Source organism: Phascolarctos cinereus, unplaced genomic scaffold (assembly GCF_003287225.1).
Source record: "Phascolarctos cinereus isolate Bilbo 61053 unplaced genomic scaffold, phaCin_HiC Scaffold_1;HRSCAF=81, whole genome shotgun sequence".
Lineage (NCBI taxonomy): Eukaryota > Metazoa > Chordata > Mammalia > Diprotodontia > Phascolarctidae > Phascolarctos > Phascolarctos cinereus.
In genome coordinates this window covers 172,460,373-172,476,447 of record NW_027555514.1, presented here as the reverse complement: position 1 = coordinate 172,476,447, position 16,075 = coordinate 172,460,373, and the positions used below count along the sequence as shown (strand labels likewise).

The window sequence follows — 16,075 nt, the reverse complement described above, 5'->3', positions numbered from 1 at the left end:
CTAACTTACATTTTCCTCCTATATCATTCCAGCTGAAAACATATCTCTCAATTCTTTCTTCTGTAAACATTTTTTAATTATGAAAGACTATTTTATTACTCAAAATTGTATCCATTAGAAATCTATTCACTCTCCTCCTACACTACCTCCCCCCCTCCCCTAGAAAAAAAAGAAAACCCTTTTAACAAAAATGCATAGTCAAATACAACAAATTCCACCATTGCCCATGTAAAAACAAACTCTTTCTTCACCTGAAATCTATCACCTTTCTTTAAGGATATGAGTAGTATGCTTCATCTCTGATATTCAAAGGCAGCTAGGTGTCAACAGTGGTCAGAGTGCTGGATATGTTGTCAGGAATGTCTAAGAACAAATCTAGACTCAGACACTTACTAGCTATATGACCTTGGGCATATCATTTAACTTCTATTTGCCTCAGTTTCATCAACTATAAAATGGGCATAATAATAGCACCTATCTTGCAGAGTTGTTGTGAAGATCAAATGAGATATTTGTGAAGTGCTTAGCACAGTGCCTTACACATAGTAGGCACTTAATGAATGCTTGTTTCTTTTCTCTGGAATCATGGTTAGTCATTATGCTAATCAGTATTAATAAGCCTTTCAAAGTTGTCTTTATAATGCTGTTGTCACTGACTGACAACAGATCGATAGATGGTTCTGCTCACTTTACTCTGTATCAGTTCATACAGGTCTTCTCAGGTTTTTCTGCAATTGTCCTTTTCATCATTTCTTACGACATAATAGTATTCCATTACATTCACACATATTTTAGAAAAGGAAAAGAATATGGTCTTTTTGTAAGAGAGACAATGGTTTAAAAAATTTTTAACATATGGCCAATTTAATCTGTAATTTATATCCTGACCCACTAAAATTCCCTGGCACAGTGGAAAAAAGAATCATTCCTGAAGACAGAAGGCCCAGGCTTTGATAGCCAGCTCCAGCACCTAGAACTGTGTGATCTTTAGCACTAATGTTGGAGATACAAAGAAAGAAGCAGAACAGTCTTTATGCTCAAGGAGCTTATATTATATCAAAGAAGACAACATGTTCACAAGGCGATTTGTGGGAGAAAGGAGACTCAGCATTTGGGGGGAGGGGCAGGGATCAGGAAAAGATTTGTGTAGAAAGCACTCAAATAGAGTCTTGTCAGAGACTAGGGATTCTAAGTGTAGGTGAAGTGGTAGTGTGTTCTAGGCATGGGAAACAACCATGCCTAGTTGGGATGGGAGACAGATTACTGTAAGTACCAGCAAGATGGCTATTTTAACTGGCCCATAGAAAATGTGAAGGAGAGTAATGAATAATAAGGCTAGAAAGGTTTGAAAGGGGGTTGTGTTTGTTCCTCTGGGTAAATACTATAATTTATTGAGAAGAGGAGTGACTTTTTTCCCACACAATTCCAAAATGTTTTTCCAGGAAGACAGACCAGTTCACAGTTCCACAAATAATATATTACTGCGCTGTCTTCCTTTATTTGCTTATATGATGTTCTGAGACTGTATTCATACAAAGGAGCTAAATGATACCGTGGATAGAATATTAGACTTAGAATCAAGAAAACATGAGTTTGAATCCAGCTTCAGACTCTTTTAAGCTGTGTGACCCTAGGTGAGTCACTTAACCTTTTTTTTACCATGGTTTCTTTATCTGTAAAATGGGATGATGATAATAGTCTGTATCTCCCAGAATTGTTGTGAGAATAAAATGAGATAATATTTATTAGAAGACAGGGAGGGAGGGAGGGAGGGAGGAAGAGAGAGAGAGAGAGAGAGAGAGAGGGAGAGATGACATGCAACTTAGCAAATGCTTGTTGAATTTGGGTAATTATTAATCAGCCCCTTAGAGATGGGAAATTAGTTATGGGCTTAAATATAGTTACTGAGACATCTTGAGATAGTGAATGCCACCATAGGAAAGACAAGAGCATTTTACAGGCTATGTGATTTATTCCTCTTTAGCTATGTGTGACGCAGAATTTTGTTTTGTAACTTTCCTTGTAGGATCTCAGACATGACCTAGAAACAAAGCTAAATCTCTGCATTCTAAAACTGCGCCTCTTGGGAAACTACAAAGAATCTCTTGATAAAGAGTTCCTTAAAGTGGTAGGGAATCTGGAGAGATCCGAGCACAAATATCGCCGTGTCAAGAAAGAATTACATTTCAGGTAATGTTCATTAATTTTTTTTAAAGAAATCTGTGCTTCATATGTATAGTTAATTTGTAAGTCTCTGATGTGGCCTTCATTTTTCTTCATTCAGGTTATGAGAATGTGACTTGTTCTCATAAAACCTTTTGTTTGCCAGACGTGACATGTTACATAATTAACTTACAAGTTCTAATATGTGAGCAATAAATGTCTAAATCTACAGAGATAATAATATCATTCCTCTACAATAGGAACTTTAGAATCATAGAATAGAATTTTTAGATTTAAAAGTAATAACAAAGATCACAGGTCCATAAACTGGACCTGGAATTAGCATTGGAGGTCATCTAGTCTAACATTCTTATTTTACAGATAAAGAAACTGAGGACCAGACAAATCCTCAAAGAAATTACATTCTAATGGGGGAAACAACATCTACATAAATTGGTTCATAAAAGATAAATGTAGAAGAGATGGAAGCATAAAAAAAAGGCACTAGCAGCTTGAGGGACTGGGAAAGCCCTCCTGCAGGATGTGGTTTTTGGAGTAAATCTTAAAGGAAGCCAGGGATTCCAAGAGTCAGAAATCATGAGAGAGAGAGCATTGTAAGCCCAGAAGACAGCCAGTGCAAAGGTGCAGAGACTGGAAATGAAGTACTGTGCATGAGAAACAGCAAATAAGCCAATATGGTTAGAAGTAGAGTGGGTGGACAGGAGTAACGGGTTAAAATTTCCTGTAGACTACATTAAAGAAATTGCTGGAGTAGAAAGTTCTTTCTCTTCCTAGAGTAGTATGGGTTCATCTCAAACATGGCTTCTGGGAAGTAGGACACCCTACTGGACTTGGCATTTTTATTACCTGGGTGACTGGAAGCCATGTAAAAGCTCAGACCCTTATCCCCTGGACCACCAAATCTTAGAAACAGCTCCTCTGCCTTTTAAGGAAATATTAACCCAGCCCATGTGACAGGGACTCTAATAGAAGTTGCTCCTACTACACCCAAGCCTTAGTTTCTTTATCAGTAAAACAACTGGGGGTTAAAAGAGGATTAAACCTTCCAGCTCTGGTAGACTATGTGTATATTCTATTGAACAATTTGGCAAACATTGATTAAGCACCTATTATATGGAAAACATTGTTTAAGAAGCTGGGGATACAAAGACAAAAAGAAATATGCTTCTTGCACGCAAGTAGCTTATATTCTATTGGGGGACACAGCATATACCCAAATAAGTAAATCATTTTAGGAGAAAGAGATAGCATTTACAGCTAGGAGGATCAGGAAGGGCTTCCACACCTGAAGTAAGCCTAGAATGAAGTGAAAGATTCAGAAGGGTAGAGATGAGAAAGAAGAATATATGCCAGCATTGCTTCTGTAAAGTCATGGGTGTACAAAGTGAAGTATTGAGTTCAAGGAAGAGCGAGTAGTCCCATTTCCCTTGAATGTAAATTCGTGTAGAAGTGCAATAAGTAGGATCATAGGATTCATTTATTTCCAGCTGTAAGAGACACTAGAAGTCATCTAGTACAGCCTCCTGCTTTTAGAGATGAGGAAACTGAGGCCCAAAGAAGTCAAAAGACTTGTTTGTCCAAGATCACAAAGGTGAGCAGAGATGGGATTTAAGTTCAGGTTTTCTATCTCTCATTCAGCATGGAGCCAGATCATAAAGGATTTTAAAGACCAACATGACGAGTTTGTATGTTAAACTAGAGGCAAACATTTGGTTCCTCTGAACTTAAATGTAGGTAGAGCTCATAATTATATGAAGAAAGCAGCCAGGAACATAGAGTTCCATATTTGAAGGAGATAATTCAAGAAAGAACATTTTCTTTTCCCCTTAGAGATAAGGGACTGAGGATACCAGAATGAGCATGTAAGGCATGGATCTTCTGTTTTCCCTAAAGAGCAGGGAGTCCAGACTTCCTCATAGCAGTGGGTGGTGTGGGTATATGACTTCCTTCAAGAGATACCATCCCCCTCTGCTAGGGTTATCATTATTCCCCTTTCAAGCAGTTAAGAATAGTTAAGAGAAAAGTACAGGCAAGACTGGGTCAAATTAGAAGTCAGCCTAAGTATACAGATCTCCCATTACATTAGACATGAAGAAGAATGGTATAATGGAAAGACTTGAAGAAACCTGAGTTTGAATCCCATTTCAGCTGCTGACTAGTCCTGGGCAAGTCTGCAAAACAACAAGATTCACTTTCACATCTGAAAATGGGGCATTAATACTTGAGCTTCCCTACAGTTGAGGATTATGAGAAAAGCTCCTGGTAAACCAAAATAAATACATTAATAGTATTATCTGACATCAAATGAGTCCATTTTAATGCTCATTAACACATTACAGCCTATTTGTAAAAGTTATATCATGGAATATATTGATTTAATGCCCTTCTGAGAATGACCTTGTATTACATAGTTACCATCCCTTCCCTTACAGATAGCTAGGTAACACAGTGGACAGAGGTCTGGCCCTGGAGTCAGGAAGACTTGAGTTCAAATATGGCTTTAGTCACTAGCTGTGACCTTAAGCAAGTCACTTAACCTTAGTTTCCTCAACTGTAAAATAGGAATAGTAATAGTACCAACTTTCCAAGATTGTTGGAGAATCAAATGAGATATTTGTGAAGTGTTTAACACAGTACCTAGCATATAATGGATGCTTGATACTAATTACCTTCCTTTTTCCTATTCTCCTTCCTTCCTTCTTTTATTAAAAGATTGACTAAGAGAAAATGGGAACCTAAAAATATAGTTCATTCCTAGGTCTCAAACAGATGTGAGTAAAAAGTTCTAGTTTCCATGTAAGCACATATTAACTATGACAGTCTTTATTTCACCCCAAAGAAAATGCCAAAAACAAACAAAGGACTTATGGTAGCTCACCAACAGGAGATACAGTTCTCCTTCCCTTTATGGGGAGTGCCCTTTCACAAAAACAGGAAAGGCCTCCCATCTTTACAGTTTTCTGACCTAAGGGTTTAGACTCTCTTTGGAAGAGAAACTTGCTCCTGTAATATGTAACAGAGGAAAAGAAAGGTGGGCATGTTCTAGCATGCACCCTTGATTTATGGAATTCCAGGTTCCAGTGGAAGGATATACATAATGCCATGTACCTAAATTCTATGAGGGAAGTCCAAACAAGAGGGATAACAGATGCCCAATAATGACATCCAGAAAACGCAAAGGAAACAATTTCATTGAGGAGGAAAAATGGAAGCTGTCTAGAAAAACTAATGTGGATGAACAGGGAACTCAAACCAAGTGGGATTTTAAAAAGAAACTTACAGAAGATGAAAACAGGAATAGGTAACAAATGATGTGTGGCATAGTACTGTAAGAATAGGATAAGGAATGCTGAAGCTCAGAATGAACTGAGATAAATGAGGAAAACAAAGAATGATAAAAAAGGTTTTCAGTTTTCTAGCTAACTTGAAAGGAGAGAAGAACAAGGAAGGGGATAGGACTGCTTTTTGGGCAGGATTAAGCAATGGTAACTGATAATAGAAAAGGGGCAGAGCTATTCCATTTTTATTTTGCTTCTGTTTGCTCTGCCAGGTAGTGCAATCCTTGGACAGTAAAGGACTGAACAAAATTGGTTAACAGGGAGTTGATAGCCAATATAAGGAATATACCCAATATGAGGAAAGATACACTAAGAGAGGCTATTTGCCCAAATGTCCTACATCAGGTACTGAAATTGATAGACCTATTGCCAGTTATCACTATTTGAAAGACTGTGGAGAACAAGAAAGATGCTGTGGGACAGGCAAAGGGCAACTGCCCTGCCTCTTTTTTAATGAACAGCTCAAAAATATAATTTCCCTTTAAAAATAAAAATAGAATATTTACCTTTCTCCAGACCCACAGTATTGTTCAATTCAACTCCATTCTCTTTGATCTTTCACATATTAATAAACGTGGCTCAACAATCACATCTAATATTTCTGCCAGTCCCCAAGGATGCAATTCATCTGATGCAGGTGATCTGATCCATCAAAGGCCATTAGAAACTCTCTTATTATATTTTTCCTTAATTGGGTATCAATTCACTGTTACTGAAGTGATTACTATAACATTCGTAACAAAAAAAATAAATTTTTAAGTAGGTGGTGATTATAAAGAGCAACACAGGTTTATCAAGAACAAGTCAAAACAATCAGCCATATTTCCTTTATGTACAAGATTAATCAACTGATAGATCAGAATTTCTGTTTTTTCTTATATCCCTTTTAGATTTGTAAAGCACTGTATTCATGATGCCCTGGTGAGATAGGTATTGCAATGATCATAATCTTCACTTCGCAGATGAGGAAATAGTGACTCTGAGAGGTTCAATGACTTCTTGACTATCTGTTCAACCTACATTTTTAAAAATTTTATTTTATTTTTTGTTACAGTTGAAGTTCTGAACCATCTCCCTCCTTCCTTTCATACACACACATATTATATGTATGTATGTATATGCGTGTGTATATATGTATATGTGTGTATATATGCATATATACACATATACGTAAAACCATGCTACACACACTTCTGTTTATCAGTTCTTTCTCTGGAGGTGTATGACATCTTCCTTCATAGATATTTTGTAGTTGATTTGAATATTTATAATGCTCAGAACAGATTAGTTGTTCCCAGTTATTCATGGAACAGAATTGCTATTATTGTATACAAAGCTCTCTTGGTTCTGCTCATTTCACTCTTCATTATTTCATGTAAGTCTTTCTATGTTTTTCTAATATCGCTTATTGTTTCGTACAGCTCAGTAGTAGTCCATCACAGAATTTCATAGGTGCAGTTTGCCTAGATTCTAGCAAGGAATTTAATAATGAATCTTATACAATTTATTCTCCTAAGCAAACATGGAGAGATATGAGTTAGATGATGGTATGATCCCATGGATCCATAATTGGTTGGTGGAACTCACAGTAGTTAATGATGGTTTATTGTCAGTGTGAAAGATATCCATGGAATAACTCTAGAGCTCCATGCTTAGTCCTGGATGATTTAACAGTTTTATCAATGACACAAGACTGAGAGGGAGAACTAACTCAGTGGCTGACAGAGGCAGGGTCCAAATAAATAATGAGAAGTTGGAGAATTGGGAGCTGAATCCAATAAGGTGAAATTCAGCAGGAATAAATGTAAAGTCTGACACAATTCAAGAAATCACTGTCATAGGTATAAGATGGGAGAGGCATAATCAGATATAAATTTGAGTTTTTTATTAATTTTAAACTCATTTGAAACAAGAGTCTGATGTGGCAGCGTCCTTAGGTTGCTACACAGGCATAGCTCTTGAGCATAAAGAGGTGATCTGTACTTTGCCCTGGTCAGGCCACATCTGGTCATCTGCATCCATATCTGAGGAGCAAAGTACAAGAAATTGATTAGGTGGAGAACATCCAGAAAAGGGAAACCAGGATGGTTAAAGGAAGGAGGGAAACAAGCATTTATTAAGTGCCTACTGTGTGCAAGACACTGTGCTAAGTGCTTTACAAATATTGCCTCATTTGATCCTCACAACAGCCCTGCGAGGTAGGTGTTCTTATTATCCCTATTTTAAGTTGAGGAAACTGAGGAAGACAGAGGTTAAGTGACTTGCCCAGAGTCACACATCTAGGAAGGATCTGAGACTGGATTTGAACTTGGGTCTTCCTTATTCCAGGCCCAGTGCTCTATCCACATCCTGACCTCACTGCCTCAAAAGCCTTGAGATTATGCCGTATTGAAGGAACCAAGGATATTTAACCTGGAGAAGGAGAATGTGAGGAAGATCATAGCTGTGTTCCAGTATTTTAATACTGCCATATGAAAATAGGATTAGACATGTTCCATTTGGATCCAGAGGGCAGAAATCAGGAACAATGGGTGGAAGTTAAAAAAAAACAATTTGGACTAGATGTGAGGAAAAACTCTCAGCAATTTGAGCAATTCCTAAGTGTGATGGACTGTTTCAGGAGATAAGTATGTTCGGAGATCTTCAAGCACAGCCTGCATGACTATTCGTGGGTATATTGTAGTGGGAATTCCTGTAGACTTATAGGTCAAGTCAAGTCAACAAGCATTTATTAAGTGCCTACCACTCAAGGGCCACCAAAATCGCTTCCAGCTTTAAAATTATGGCTAGATAAGCAGTCTTTTGGCATTCCAGTAAGTTCTACTTCCATCCTAATGGAAATATATAAGCCTATGGCTTTCAGTAGTATCCTGAGTCTTTGTATTCCTCTGGAAAGGATTTAGAAAACGGGTCCAGGAATTCTCCTTCTATTGAAGGAGTTTAGGTCACATGGCTCCATTTTCTCCTGGGACCAGGTGGCTGAGAGACCTTGTTCTGTTTCCTCTACTTCCCCTTTCTCTCCTGAAGATGCAGGTCTGCTTCCCAGGGTTTCTACCTCTACCCTAGTTCTCTCTCTTTAACTGTCCAGATTGTATATCTCTGGATCTAAAGGCATAGGCAATAAGGAACCATTAAAGGGTTTTGAGCATAGTGATAACATGATTACATCTATATATAAGAAAGATGTCTGGAACAGTTTGAAAGATAGACTGGAGAGGGGAAAAAATAAAGGCAGAAGTGTATTTCAAGAGAGTGTTGCAATAAGTGATTCATAATGGTCTGTACTAAGATGGTAGGAGTACCTAAGTGCAAAACCTTAGAGGAGACTCAGAGGGAGACATAATCCTTCCTCTCAAGGAATTTATGTCTAAGAGGGGAACTAAGATACACAAATAACTACAATATCAAATAGCACATAATAAGGACAAATAGCACATAATAAAAGAAATATAAGCAAATAAGCTATGAGCTCCACACCAAGGAAATCATGGAAGGCTTCAGGTAAGAAGTGCGCTTGAACTAGTATTTGAAGGATGAGAAAGATTTTAGCAGGAAGAGGGTAGGGATATTCCAGGCATGTGGAATCATATAAGTAAAGATGTATAGGGAAGTAGAGAAATTGCTCTAGAATCAGTGATGAGTAGGTCATCATGTGTGGACAGATTATAGAAGGCTTTGAATGGCAAGTTGGAGAGTCTGAAGTCTATGAGAAATTAGGAACCTTGGGAGATTTTTGAGCAAAGCAATGATGTTAATTGAGCTATATATTGGGAAGATTGATTTGTAAGTCTTGGATAGAATGAATGGAAAAGGGAGAGACTGAAGGTAAAAGATTGGTAAGGAAACTGTGAGAAATACAAATATGAAAAGTTCTGTCGTATGAAAGTGCATTAATCTTCCCTTACAATTTGAAATTTTCTGGTTGAACTAACCTCTTTTAGAATAGAAAAGGGCTGGGCAGCTAGGTGGCGCAGTGGATAGAGCACTGGCCCTGATGGCAGGAGGACCTGAGTTCAAATCTGACCAACCACTTAACACTTACTAGCTGTGTGACCCTGGGCAAGTCACTTAACCCCAATTGCCTAAAAAAAAAAAAAAGAAAAGTGCTTTTTTAAGGGAGAAGAGGTCTAGACCTGTGATATTATTGGTGTTAGAAAACACCCCGCCCCCATACACACACACACATCTCAGTTCAGGTCAACAACTCATTTGTAATTCTTATTCTTAGAATTTGTAATTCTAATCTTAAAAGGATGGCCCAAGACATTGAGAGGTAAATTGACTTTACCATCTTCATAAGACTAGTGTGTATTAGAGATGGCACTTGAACTCAGGTTTTTCTAATTCCAAAACTGCCCTTCCATACATTACATCATGTAACTCAAAAGACAAATGATGCCTGTGCTAGCTTTTATATCCCAATTGGGCATTCTGAGGGGTCACTTAGCTTTTTACAATTCCATTGGAGATCCTATGGGCATGAAAGAAGCTAATATTATTGGGGCAATATACAGCAAAAAAATAAAACTGTGGTGTCATCATATGCAAAGATGAAGCTACTGACTCATTATCAGTAGACTATGTAATTTCAAGAGTACTAATAGTTTTGTACTAAGCTTTCTTTGTACTAAACTTTCTGGTTTTCTTTGTAACCAGAACTAACTTCCTACATAGATGAAATAGACAGCCAACTCCCTGTATGATTTGAAAGACAGCTAAAAGATCATTATCATGAAAATATTTTCCTGTACCAATTTGTCATGGTAACTGATATATCCAAAATCATTAATTCTCCTGAATTAAGACATTGTTTTCAGGCAATCACTATGAAAATTTCAACATTTTCTGCATTACTGTATTAGCTCCTCAACTTGGATTGGTTTATCATATTCTTTAGAAAAGAATAGAACCCAAAGGAAATGGGAGACAGAATGAATATATTTTGTTGGGGATTGAGAAAGAACACACCCCAATGGTAGCATGATAGAAGTTTTGAAGAGGGGAAAGCACACCGAAAAAGGAGCAGTGGCATCTGTTTCACATTTGTCTCAGATAAACCCTACTGAGTAGTCTCACATATTTGCAAGATGGCTAGGTGGATTGTATTCCTAGAAAAGAAGATCATGAAAAGACAAACATATCTATATTTTCAGTCTTATTGTAGTGTTATACTCTAATCAGCTGGCCTAAATTCATTTAGGAGAGAGTCAAACGAGATGATATTTGTAATGCACTTGGCCCAGTACCTGATACATAGTAGTTGCCTAATAAATGCTTGTTCCCTTCCCTGTACCCCTTCCATAGTCAGTCAACAAACATTTTATTAAGCACCTACTGTGTACCAGGCACTGTGCTAAGTGCTGGGGATACAAAGAATGACAAAAGACACTCCCTGTTCTCAAGGAGCTTATAGTCTAAAAAATAGTTTGCAGCAAAAATAAATAAAATGGGTCATAAATTGCCATTTCTGTCTGAAATACAAAATGTGTATGTCCTTTTAATGTGTCCCCTAATTTATGAGGAACTACATTAAATATGAGTTTATCAGAACTCTCCAGGTGTGTGACATTTGAAATGTCACTGACAGCTTGTGGTTTGCACTTTCCCACCACTCCCCTCACCCCCTTCCAGAGAGAAACAGTTAGACGCCATTAAAAGGTCACAAGAAGATGCAGTAAACGAGGGAGACACACTTAGGAAGCAGCTCCAAGAAGCTATCAAACAAGTGGAGAATGCTGAGCGGCAGGTAAAGGGGAATCTGACTCATTTACCCACCAACTCTCCTTGGTGTGATGAGGCAAAAATGGAGAAAGAGGAAAAAAAAAAAGAAACCCAAAGGGGAACTGCTCAGCTCAGACCCCAGCTCTCTTGCTCTAAGCAGAGGAAGTAAAAGGGGGAGTTGTAAAAGAGGTGGTGTTAACAGCCTAGCTAGCCTGCTGATGAAAGAGGCAGCTTGGCACATAGAGATTCTACCGTTGCAGAAATAGCTCAAGCATACCAAACCCATGCAAATACAGAATTGCAGAAGTTCAGCAGGAGCTGATCACCCTCCTGAGAAGGAAAGCAAATTTTGAAGTGTGTGTGTGTGTGTGTGTGTGTGTGTGTGTGTGTGTGTGTGTGTGTGTGTGTGTGTGTGTGTGTGTCTGTTCAGGAGGGAGGTCGGATTAACAGCCAATTGTTTTCCAAGTTTGCTGCTTTGTTAAAATTCAGCGTTCCTATTGCATGTCCAGGCTAAGGATCAAGAACAGGCCCTCCATGCTGCCAAGGAAAAAGCTGAGTCTTTGCAGCGCAAGTTGGAGGAAGCTGTTTCTGAAGGGCAAGATTTCCAAGCATTAAATAGCACCTTATCAAATGCTTGCCAGATACTTGGACAGAAGACAAGAAAACTGAAACGTAAGTACTACTGAGTCATTTTGTTTCATCCTTAAGTATAACATAAAGTTGGGCAGTGGATGAAAAACTTGCTTTCTAGCTCATGACTGCTATTATTGTCATCTGGATTGGTGACAATGATTGACCCTGTGGCCTAGGCTTTTCTGGGCTTTCCTAATGGCTGCTTAGTCTGAGTCACCCAGACAACATAACTTGCTTCTCTGCACTTTCATCAGGCACTGGACCTTCCAGTAGTTCTATTTCTTAAAAACAAAATGCCTCTGAGACTAAATGGAGAAATAACAACAACAAAAAAATAAAGTATGCATAGTCTATCTTGATAATTTTATAAGTCAGCTAGTGCCCAGAGAATAGAATACCTCCACAATGATGCATACCCCACTCAGTGGGAAGAAACAATGTCACAAAATTGTTTAAAATCTCTCTATAGTAGCTGGTACTACATGGGTATTCATTAAATATATGTAAAAAGAAAAAAGCCCAACAATCTTAATAAAGCATTCTTACTATAAAGTTTGATAAAACAAAGATGCATTTCAATTTTCTCTTGCACTTATGGGTGTTTATCTTTACTAAGAAAATTTTATAGGCAGTTGTTTAAGAAATACTTCACTATTTTAGAACTGAAGGATTTCATCTAAAATGAAGTTAAAGGTTAGCTAGAGGGTCAAGGGTGCCCTTGCCTTTGTTTTGGGTTTGCTATAGCCATCTTTTGCCTTCTTTTGAGAGAGATGTTTGGGAGAATTGAGAATTAACTTTCTGCTCCAAAATATCAGTGTTGACAACCTATAAAACACACAACACTAGCCAGCTTTCCTTAAATTCAGCTGCATAAATTCATACATATTTTGTATGAAGCTGTCAGATAACATACGGTTTGCTACAAAAGATTGTCTTTTTTTTTTCCCTTGTAAAATTAAATGGTTGGAGGAAGATTCCACATTGTTTGGAATTGCCCAAGCATGGCAAAACTACATTACAGGTGTCTCAAATATAGCTTATGCAACTGCTGCTTAATTTATTACACTTTAAAATTTTATTGATGAGTTTTGTTTTTACATTACAAACACTTTCAGATTACCCCTATATGGTGAGCTAACTCACTTCTAAATGTGATCTTGTAGGCTACTTAGTAGCACAAGATGTGCAGAAACTAAAAAAAAAAGTTATTAATCAACAATCAGCTTAATATGAATAAAATTTAGTGGGAAATTGTGAGTTCCTATCACTTTCTATGATTTCTGTTTATATGTTTTAGGCATGGAGGTGTTTCAGTCTGCTTTGAAGGAAAGAAATACCCACAGTAATGAGACCTTAGAGTCTACCAAAGTATATCTTAAGTGGGCCTGTCTGTAGACAGCCTAAAATACCTTCTTGGTCTATGTATTGATCTCCATTTCTTCCTTGGAGGTTCTTTATTAACATCCTTCAGAGAGCCGAATGAGTAAGGTATTCAAACTGGATTGAAAAATTGACCTAATGCATTTCTAGTTAGAAGAGAAATTAGTTTGGAAACAGTGACACCTCCATGTGCTTCCAATTCTTTCCTCCCATTAGAATGCATGTCAAGTATTATCACACAGTAAGCATTTAACAAATGCTCGTTTCCTTCCTTTTTTTTTTTCTGCTTTTGTATCCCCAAATCTACCGAAGTGTCTTAATGATTAATAAATTTTTGTTGAATTTAATTTCGTGTCAGAAAGGTAGTGCAGTATAGTGGGAAGAATGCTAGATTTGAAGTCAGAGGGCTGAGGTCAAATATTGGCTCTGCCACTTACTCTGTGATGTTGGGCAGGTCAGTTAACTTAACTTCTCTGAGACTCGGTCCTCATGGATAAAATGACAAGGTTGGCCTGGATGATCTCTAAGGTTCCTTCTAGCTCATAACCTACAGTTCCATGATATTCTACAACCTGCTACCCATAATAAACTTCTCTATTTATCAGTGGTATCCTCTGTCTCTAAAAGGCTGAATCCTGCTTTTTATACCATTTGCCTAAGAAGCTTCTTCTATATTACAACATTGCAAAAATGGATCTCATTATAACTTTAATAAAGGTCATAATGGGTCCCCAATAAAGATCACTGAAACCCATTTCTACTTCTAAACTTCCCTATTTCTGTTGAGGTTACCATTATCCTTACAGCCATATTCAGATCTTTGGAGTAATTATTATTACTTATATAAAATTTTGTTGCTATATTTTGCAAGGAAGGGAGAGAAACACATTTTCATATCTCTTTTTGAAGGGATCAGGCTTGATCACTGAAAACAAATTTCTAACTTTTTCAAATTAGTAAGCATTTATTTTCTCTCCCTCCAACCATGACCCCCTAACTTAAATAAAGAATTGAATAAATGAAAAAGAAAACCTTTATAACAAATATGTATAGTCAAATAAACTAAATTCTGACACTGGCCACATCCAAAACTTCATGACTCATTTTGCATCTTGAATGTGTGACTTTTCTGTCAGGAGGTAAGTAGCATAATTCATCATCAGTCCTCTGGAGTCATCACTGGTCATTGCACTGATCACACTTCTTAAATCTTTCTAAGTTTGTCTTTGTAATGTGTTATTGTGTCAGTTGTTCTCCTAGCTCTGCATTATTTCATACAAATCTTCCCAGATTTCTCTGAAATCATCCCTTACATAATTTCTTGCAACACACTAATAGTCCTTTGCTCTGTGCTAAGCTTTGGAAAGACAAAGAAAAGCAAAAGTCCCTGCTTTCAAGGAGCTCATAGTCCAATGAATGAGGTAACATGGAAACAAGTGTGTACAAACAAGCTATGGACAAGATCAATTGGAGATAATTTACAGAAAGAAGGCACAAAAATTAAGGTGGATCAGAAAAGGCTTCCTGTAAAAAGTAGAAATTTAGCAGGGACTGAAAGGAAGCCAAGAAAGGCTGGAGGCAGAGATGAAGAGGGAGTGGATTCCAGGCATAGGGGACAGCCCATGAAAATGCTTAGAGTTAGAAGATGAAATTCATCATTCATTGAATACATGCTCTACTTTCCTTACTATTTGTGTTTTTCCCTTATCCTGGAATGCACTCTCCCCTAATTCTGCCTGTCAAAATCCTACCCATTCTATTTTTTGCTTTGTTTTTATTGTTGTTAATATACATTTTGCTCTTTAATAAAAGCTAGAGTAGTTGGGTGAAATTTTATACCTTACTTTATATGGTTATTTGGTTCAGTTTATGGACAGTTATTAAGTTCATTCTTAGTGGATTTGTGACCTCGTCAATGTAGGTCCACCCTCTAACAGTGATGACTATAATCCATTCATTCCTTCTCTTATCTATGTCCTCCCGTAAATTTTCCCTGGGTTTGGGCAGCCAGGAAACTGGAGGCCTTTTTCTAGATCTCTTGACATCATACACAGGGAAGCACACAAAATGACTATGGATACCAGCCCAGCTCCTTTTCTAATCCCATAGTTCTCTGATATTCTTTAAACTACTCCTGCACTGTTCTTCTTTGGTAAAAGATTGTAGCCTACCCATTCCCTCTGTGCATCAAAGATATTTGGCACTAATGTGTAGGAAGTCTAATGCAGAAACTAAGTTGAAGAATTCCTTATAAAGCCTTATAGATCAAGCCTGGGAATATTATACAACCCTCTAATGAGACCAATAATCATTCAAAAGAGCTTATCATATATCTAAAAGGCTAAATGTATATAATAATAATAATTGTTATTATTGTTGTTGTTGTTATTTTATAATAGCCAAAATTGAAATTTTAAAAAATTGAAATTTTTTTAAAAAAACCTATATTTTAAGGACCATGTTACATGCTCCCTCCTTCGTGAAGCTATCCACTGATTCCCCCAAATGAGTGTCATCTCTCCTCCCCTGAACCCACATTTATATCATTTTTATGACATTTGATTGTAATGTATGTTACCCTGGTGCCCACTGCTTGAATGCCCACATGAAATGTCATCCCACTTCAGTGTTCTCCAGCACCCCAGTGGAGTTTGGGGATGTCTAGGCTCTCTGGCAGTGTCTCCAACCTCCATCAATGATGTTCCCTCAATTGTATGGGGTCTCCTTGACCGCAGTTCCACTTAACCACTAAACAGTCAGGTCAGCTTTTATAACAGAATATTCACTTCAAAAGCATAGCAAGAACAAATATATTAACA

General features: G+C 37.5%; 1 protein-coding gene across 1 annotated transcript in view; it reads left to right on the top strand.

Annotated features, from left to right (window-relative positions):
* IRAG2 (inositol 1,4,5-triphosphate receptor associated 2) overlaps positions 1 to 16,075 on the top strand; it is a 115,324-nt gene that overhangs the window by 41,095 nt on the left and 58,154 nt on the right. Inside the window, exons 16-20 of the mRNA XM_078150034.1 lie at positions 2,027 to 2,190; positions 6,413 to 6,443; positions 11,110 to 11,268; positions 11,753 to 11,915; positions 13,174 to 13,244. Coding sequence (XP_078006160.1) covers positions 2,027 to 2,190; positions 6,413 to 6,443; positions 11,110 to 11,268; positions 11,753 to 11,915; positions 13,174 to 13,244 — 588 coding nt within the window. The remainder of the gene's footprint in view (positions 1 to 2,026; positions 2,191 to 6,412; positions 6,444 to 11,109; positions 11,269 to 11,752; positions 11,916 to 13,173; positions 13,245 to 16,075) is intronic.